The 7,803-nt window shown below is 41.9% G+C and overlaps 1 protein-coding gene across 1 annotated transcript; it reads right to left on the bottom strand.

Annotated features, from left to right (window-relative positions):
- Window positions 1-235: 235 nt before the first annotated feature.
- On the bottom strand, window positions 236-6,865 carry LOC123453082. Its single transcript, XM_045129842.1, has 9 exons — window positions 6,459-6,865; window positions 3,543-3,602; window positions 3,325-3,432; window positions 3,178-3,252; window positions 2,928-2,990; window positions 2,332-2,728; window positions 1,552-1,664; window positions 1,435-1,465; window positions 236-1,306 (listed from the first exon to the last, which is right to left on the bottom strand). The coding sequence occupies exons 1-9, from the start codon at window positions 6,534-6,536 to the stop codon at window positions 552-554; spliced, it is 1,680 nt and encodes a 559-aa protein (XP_044985777.1). The 5' UTR covers window positions 6,537-6,865; the 3' UTR covers window positions 236-551.
- Window positions 6,866-7,803: the final 938 nt, after the last annotated feature.

Below are 7,803 nucleotides of genomic sequence, written 5' to 3'. Positions count from 1 at the left end.
ACCATGACCCCATCGCCCGTCTGAATCTCCCTACTCCCTAGGACAGGGCGTTCATGGGCGCCAGCTTTGAAGCTCAAGTCTGGCGCTGTCTCAAAAAACACATCAATCCTCGCTCCAGCGAACCACCATGCTACCTCACCGCTGAAATCCACGGTAACTCCCTCGACCATCAACACTCTTCAAGCTAAACCGCCGTGATGGCTTTCAAAACGAAAAAAGAAGGAACGAAAAGGAATGAGCCCAACACTCTTCAAGCTAAACAAGGTCGACACAACAAGCCTTACAGTACATTGACAAGCACAATTTACACCTGATACAGTCTTCATGGAACACCTTCACAAACTGTCCTACTGGTTGGGATTACAGTGGGGCTGAAACAAGAACACGGCATCAGCTTAGTACAGCCCTTCATCTGACCACACTTATTGGGCTTGGCAGTTATCTTTAGCCTTCACATCGTCCACGAACTAGCATGTTCGCTTGAACCTACATCAGTTTGGGTGTTCAGAATCTTCCGCTTTACCATCATCATCCGCGCCTTGGTTCAGAAATTATATTACCACAGATAGGGTAATCTCATTGCCACTAGCTTCCCAAGATTTGACATCTTCTGCTTCTGCTTCTGGTTCTGGACAGCTTACGTGTTCGCCGCTTTCATTGGCTTTAGATTCTTCAGGTTCACAGTCACCAGCATTTTCTGCATTAGCATTTCCAGCATTTCCGGCCCTGCCTTCTTCAGATCTGCCATCTTTGGTGTCATCATTTTCTCCAGATTCGAGATCTTCACAACCTCCTATGGTGTTACCTATGCAATTATTCGCGGTTCCAGCTTCACCATCTCCCAATATTTCTATGCCACCATCACCATTTGCATTCTGCACAATCTTTTCAGCCTCACAATCCTTGCTACAACCATCACCATTATCGTTCTTCCTTGTGTCAACTTCTGCCTTTCCATCTTGCAAGTTTTCGGCGGCAGTGTTGCTATTTCCCTTCTCAACAGCCTTCACACAAATCCCATTTTTAGCACCTTTTTCAGTACTATTGATGTTGCCACTCTTTTCAGCATCCTTAGATTTACCATCTTGACCAGCTTCAACTTCAGATTCCTTGTCTATGCCTGATTCAACTCTTCCATCCCTTGCGCTGTCCTTGGCAGATTGTTCAGCTTTTGCTCTTGCTTCCATTGCTTCCTCCTCTTCCAGCTCCTTCTTCTCAGCCTCCTTGGCTAGCCTAAAGAGCTCCTCCTCTATCAAGGCCCTTACCAGTGGCTTTCTCTCAAACAAATCCTTGCCAAAGTATTTGTCTAAAGATGTGGAAACCGATCAGAAAAAGGTTTGTAGATACTCGTAAAGCACACAGTGTTCAGGCTTCATACATACTACATCGTAATATCTCAACAAGATATTAAAAAAAGAGGAAGCAAAGACATACCAACTGCTTTTACAACCTCTCCAAAAGTCATCTAAAATTGGTGAAAACAAAAGAAACATATCAAGATTTAACGGTAAATGGAAATGTTAAAGATCAATGATGTACAATGTATCTCACCGTGGCAAAATTTGCAGCACCCAATATATAGAAGACAGCTTGTCTCAGCTCATCCTTACTTGGTTTCAGTGCTTGCTTCCATGGTTTCGCATCTCCTCTAGACATAATTTTACCTTTCATGCCAATGAAACAAGCTTTTGAAACATATTATAAAGGAGAGACTAGAGATCACACTCGTTATCTTTAATGTATTTCACTTGCACTGTAACATGGGAACAAGAATTGGTTGACCCCCATCTCAAGATGGATTTCAGAGACGGGTAGCATAAAGGAGGATAATGCTGTATGCTGTATGAACCTAGAACAAAGAAAATTTATGCACTGCTTACAAAAATACATGAGCAGAAACTTGTTGTATCTCACATATTAACCAAGTAGAAGTACACATCGTCTAAGCAATTGCTCGTGACGCTCCACAATCAAGTTAGAAAGAACTAATCCAACCTCTTGTAGTTTTTTTTTTGCAGGTAAGCACTACAGCAAATGATCTATGAAAAGACATAAGTGCATAATTTGGAACCTGTCCTGGTTACTTTGTTCTAGTTAAATAAAATTGAGTAACAGAACAGTACTACACTGCACCACCTAAATGCTGCAATATCTACATCCCAAAACAGTTTTTTCAGCCAAAATAGTATTAAATGATACTTCTAGCAAGAAAAACTAACAGTGCATTCCAGAATGCTTAAAAGAATTTTATTTGTAGCTTTTCTCAACATGCATGTGTAAACAACATGAGCCACACTCAACCACATGTGCACAAGTCAAAGTAATGCATACCACCAAATTTCTCCTTGGAAGCTGTGTTTTGGATTGCCTTTTTCTTGGTCACAGAATTTTTTTTCTTCATTGAAGCCACCATATCCGTGTTATCGTTCTCAACATTGCTAACCAACTTTGCAGATGATGTTGTGATTAGCTTTTGTTCATTTGTAGGAATCGATACTCCTGGGAGCGAAACTACAGCTAATTTCCCCAACGCGGAGTCATTTGCCCCTTCAAAAGACTCAGGTTCAGCTTGTTCCTTCGAAAATTGTCCTGTCCTGTTGTAAGTACATTCATCTCTGTCATCCCTCAAGCAGACCTCGGAATAATTTGTTTCATCTTCTACAGCTTTTCTCCCATCTGCTTCCTCTTCACCATGAATTTCCAGTACAGTTCCATCATGTTTCCTTTTCTGCAGTAGTATGGAAAAACAGGAAAATTTAATATGTGGAGACAGCTTATGAAAATGGTGAAAGAACTTCTTGCAATGCAGCACACATGGGACCATGAGTTCAGGTAGTATTATGTAAATAAGTAACTTTAGTTGCACTAAACAAAACCAAACATAAATGCATCACTACCAAAAGAAGTAAGATTCATATATGTCATACCCTGGAAGGTTCGCCACCAGATAGATTCGCTACATTCTTCTTGCGCTTTCTTTTCTTAAATGACTGCAAATCAATAAAACACCATGTCACAAAAAAAATCAGTGTGCCAATAACAATACCAGTCAAACTGGCTTAACCTAACATGTAGAAGTATACATAGGGTAATAGTTATGACAGACAACCGAAAACATCTGTTATTAGCAGAAACAAACTGATATGCCCAAATCATCTGGAAGCTAAGAAGTTGAACCTTATCAGGATCTGTGTAAATAATACCAGAACAATGTTCCATCAAGAACTCCATCACTATTGTCACCAATTCATCCTGCAAAACAGAAAAGCAAAGGATTTTCATGTGAAACTGAGCGCAGCAGATAAAAGAAAATTCTGGACCAACCTTCTTAGTGCTTGTTGAACCAGGGACATCAAAGGAACGGCACAGTTCAACTAGCATACGCTTGTTACATGTTTCGAGCTTCTCTAGTAGCTTTGTCCGTGATTTTTCCTAACATGGGTGATACACAACCATGATAGTATCAAAGAAGCTATTATTAAAGCAGAGAGCAGCAACGACATGCTGAATTTCAACCACGGTGCTACCAATGGACGTCATACCTCGTCTTCATGACAAGCAATCCCGGCAAGTTGGAGAATTTGTTCTCTGAAGACACTTACCTGACAACACAGATCACCAAACTCACGTTAATTATGAAGGTTGATGATAAATTCAATGCCGCAAAACTAGTAGTAGCGTCCATACGAGAAGCACAGTTTAATCCTCCTCCCGAGAGTTGAATGTACCTTTAATTCCTTACTCCCTTTGCCACATGCAATCATTTTAATAGTATTATATGTACACCCTATTATATCTCAAGTGCGATTCCAACTGAGGGAAACCGCAAGTACTGACATCCGAGTGAGTGGGTGACACCTAAAAGCAGTGCTGCTGAATAAGTAATGACCACATCATTTATCTCTACTATTAAAGGGGGTCTGCCGTCGTTTTCGTTCGACCACCTCCTCCTACGACCTATCCTCGATCGTTCCCCACAAATATTTTTTTTCACCGCCCCACTTCCACCTCCAAATACAAGTACTTCATACTAATGGTTATAGGACTTGCAGGTGATGATGTTTGGGCAAGGGAAAAATATACAAGCTCATCTAGATCGTCTGACTCAAGAAAGAGATGCAATTAATGTTTGCAAGAAAAAGAAAGGTAATAGACATCCAAATGTTCATGTTTCATTTTCCTTCCTAGGAATGTTTCTGACTTTTGGATTAATATATTGTAGACTGATAAGAGGAATGGTCTAGATAGTGGATGCTCAATTATTGGGTAGTTGAATCAAGCAAATTCAGTTGAATAAATGGAGGAGCTGGTAAGAATTTCGCGGTGGTGACTGTATTCCCCTTCTCGTGTTACATTATTATATGCTTTTGATCTGGCATCTTATCTCAAAAACTATTCCGATGTTTTAGATCATGACTCATGAGAAAAGAGAATACTATGGAGCATGAGACAATTTCTTTGAAAAAGTGAAGCTTTTTTCACTTTAGAGATTAAACCCAAAGGAAGTATGGACTCAATGTCTGAAACCAATTAAGCATTCCATCAAAAGAATAATTATTCTCAGTTTCTCAGTTTGAAACCAATAATGCAACACTTGTTATCCTCAGTTTGAGTCTCATCAAATTTTATGCTGACCCTTGTTCTCTTTTCTGGACTTTGAAGGAAGTGGATTTGTACTTCTGAAAAATCTGAAGTCCCTTGTTGAGAACAGAATAATTATTCAAAAATCCTCTGAGGATGAGTGAGCAGTTCTAAATAAATTATTAATTGTATGTTGCTAATGGAATCTGTCAAGAGGTCTACGATAAAAATGTAAGGAACTTATATTCAAGATAGGCTTGTGATGTTCATTCTGTGGTGCAATATTTTTATGCTAAATAAACAAAACTGACATAGATTATTCCTTCCGAAGTTTTACACCATCCATAAAACGGAGGCTTATTGTTAGGTTAAATAATGAGAAAGCCCAAATACTAATTAAGCCTGGGTGACAACCTTAGTAGTACTCCCTCCGTCCCAAAATAAGTGTCTCAAGCTTAATACAAATTTGTAGTAGAGCTAGTACAAAGTCGAGACACTTATTTTGGGACGGAAGGAGTATTAGTTCGAAACACGACTAGTTATACCGATTAACAGATTGACTATATTTGTTTTTACCTGAAAACAGTAAGGCATGACCCTACTATAATTTTCTATTGCATCAAGAAAATAAAAATAGTTACAAAGAAAGAAGAAACAAGAAAACGGAAAGAGAAAAAATGAAAAGAAGACAAACAAGGGAATGAGAAGAAAACTAGAATCTACATTAGGTGATTGACTTCATGTTAGCAGTAAAATAACTCTTTATTTAGTGTCATGATTTCACCAGTTTACAAAGTGTGCAACCTACCATGCTATCTATTCCGCACCTGTACCCCCTGTACCGCTAGTGATGATGAGGCAGGGAAGGTAAGTTTCCTTTATTTGGAGAAATACTACCGTGGTAGGAGAAATATTCTTGTATGATATACTATGTTTACTGTGTCTTGGACTCCTGGTGATGAGGCAGGGAAGGCAAGTTTCCTTTGTTAGGAGATATACTACTATGGTAGTGGCTACCAATGCACATTCTTAACCACATCTCTACTATTAAAGGGGAATCCGTTGTTCATTAGTCCCCGCAGACGATCGATCAAACCCCCCTCCCTACCGATTTCTATGATCGACACGCCGAAAGGGGTAGTCATCCTCGCATTAGTGATCCTTTTGCTCTCCAACGAGGCGTCAAATGTCCCGACCGGTTAGTCAGTTCTTCTACGCCCTCCCGATTGACTGAAATTACAGCTGATTATTGATTTGTTCGTGCAAATTTAACAGATGCTTCCAAAATATTATAATATATCACATTTAATACGAATACAGTAAGCTGGGAAATGAAACAATGGGATGGTTCAGTTAGCAAGTCCGGATGTATTAGATGCTAGACAGACCAATAATCAGTTGAACAATCATTCTAGATTGAACAATCATTCTACTAAAGAACAGAACCAGTTGACCGTGCCAATCCCCAGCACCACAAACATACCAAACATACTGCACTGTTCATTCCAGAACCAACATCGCTATATATATGTTCCATCTGTTATTTTGCCAAATAATTTATTAGCGATACAGAATACTAATTAATTAGCCATAACTATATTTTATTAGTTCACTCGCATCCTCGCTTCCTGGGTTGGTTTGCTCCCTCTCCTCACCCCCGCATATTCGTACTCAAAATCGATAACCCAGCTTATCTAGGTCAGGACAACCACAGAAATGAAGTAGGCCAAAAAAAGGTGACTTGCTAATGAACTCTTGCAGTCAAGTGACTTAGACTGCGGTTTGCCTTGAGATTAAATAGATTGGCCATACAGTGTAGACATGGACTGGAAAAATAGGAAAACTTGAGGTGGATAGAAGGGAGGAGAGCAACGGACCGGCAGAAGGTGGCCTGCAGGTTGAGGGGCTTGGTGGCGAAGAGAAGCCGTCGGCGTCGGGATCCCTTCCTCGTCCATCTTCCCGCGTCAAGACGTGCACGGCGCGGGGAAGGTCTTGAGGAAGCCGAGCCGGATCCCCGGGCGCACGGGACGGAGCCCACCTCGTGCGAGTCGCCGGGCGACCAGATTCGGAGCTGCACGCCGCCGGCGCGGCGTGGGGCGGGATGAAGGAGTGGTGCGGCAGTGTAGGGCACGCGGGAGCCGGAGGCGCCGCCTCTTGCTGGGAAGGCAACCGCCGCCGTTGCCCGTCGCTGCCGGCCTGCCGCGGCGAGACGGAGAGGAAAGAGTGAGCGGTGAGGGCGGAGTGAGTGAGAGCGTTGTGCTCGCTGTAGATTTTCTTTTCTTTTCTTCCTTTGGTCCCGCGGCCAAACATGTCAAATTAAACAGTGATTTCACGTGAACAAGATTTTTGATAAGGTGAGAAGAAACTAAGATGTTAATAAAGAGAGAGGTGTAGAGGAAGAGGAAAAAGAAGCTTAGTTTTATTAGGTATTCATAATTTGACACCTTCCTTTTTTTTTACCTTAAATGCTTCTTTTTCCTCCTCCTATTAGATATTCATAAAAGAGGAGGAAAAACAAGCATCTTGAGACAGAAGCACTAGCCGCTTTAGTATTATTAGGTATTCATAATTTGACACATTTCTTTTTCTTTACCTTAGATGTGCACTTTTTTGTTTCAGTCTATTGATAGCGACTTTATATGCATTGTGGAGGTCAAGACGAATTAGGTGACCTTATTACACTGGAATTGTAAAGCCATGAGTGTGTGATGAACAGTTTCATTTGCCTACTGTCATTTGTCTGCCAGTTGGCTCATATAAGTGAGTTGACTGTAAGGACATGAGGGAGGGGGAGGGAAGCGCGGGCTTTTCAAATACAAAATTCATGATCAAAAAGTCAACAATCTAACCCGATGCAACGCACGGGCTCTTTTACTAGTATGAGTAATGGATAGAGAAGAACCGTCACCGATGGTGATGCGAGTAGAAGTGTTGATGGGATAAGAGGTGTGGAGAGTACTGGGATGAGCAACCATGTGGGCTGTAGCACCGGTATCCATATACCAGTCACCGCCGCCAGCGTAGTTTGTCGGAGTAGGGGCTGAGTGCAGCGCCGCAAGCAGGGATGGCTTCCAGGGGGGCGGTGGAAGCCCGCCGGACTGCGCTGACTGGCCTCCAGATTGGGTCGGCTGGCCGAGTGAGAGAGGGCCGTACGGCGCTACGTATGGCTCGAGTGCGGCGTAGAACGCCTGATGCGACGGTGGCCTGGGTCCGAGGAAAAAA

This window comes from Hordeum vulgare, chromosome 5H, assembly GCF_904849725.1.
Source record: "Hordeum vulgare subsp. vulgare chromosome 5H, MorexV3_pseudomolecules_assembly, whole genome shotgun sequence".
NCBI classification, from domain to species: domain Eukaryota; kingdom Viridiplantae; phylum Streptophyta; class Magnoliopsida; order Poales; family Poaceae; genus Hordeum; species Hordeum vulgare.
This window is presented reverse-complemented; position numbering and strand designations above follow the sequence as displayed.

What these genes read in the sequence shown, in the direction of transcription:
- LOC123453082 (XM_045129842.1), bottom strand. Translation starts at nt 6,536, where the DNA reads ATGGACGAGGAAGGGATCCCGACGCCGACGGCTTCTCTTCGCCACCAA. An exon ending in TTGCTTGTCATGAAGACGAG is followed by an intron (nt 3,433 to 3,542) that starts GTATGACGTCCA and finishes CACCCATGTTAG; the next exon opens with GAAAAATCACGGACAAAGCT. An exon ending in GTGCTGCAAATTTTGCCACG is followed by an intron (nt 1,466 to 1,551) that starts GTGAGATACATT and finishes CACCAATTTTAG; the next exon opens with ATGACTTTTGGAGAGGTTGT.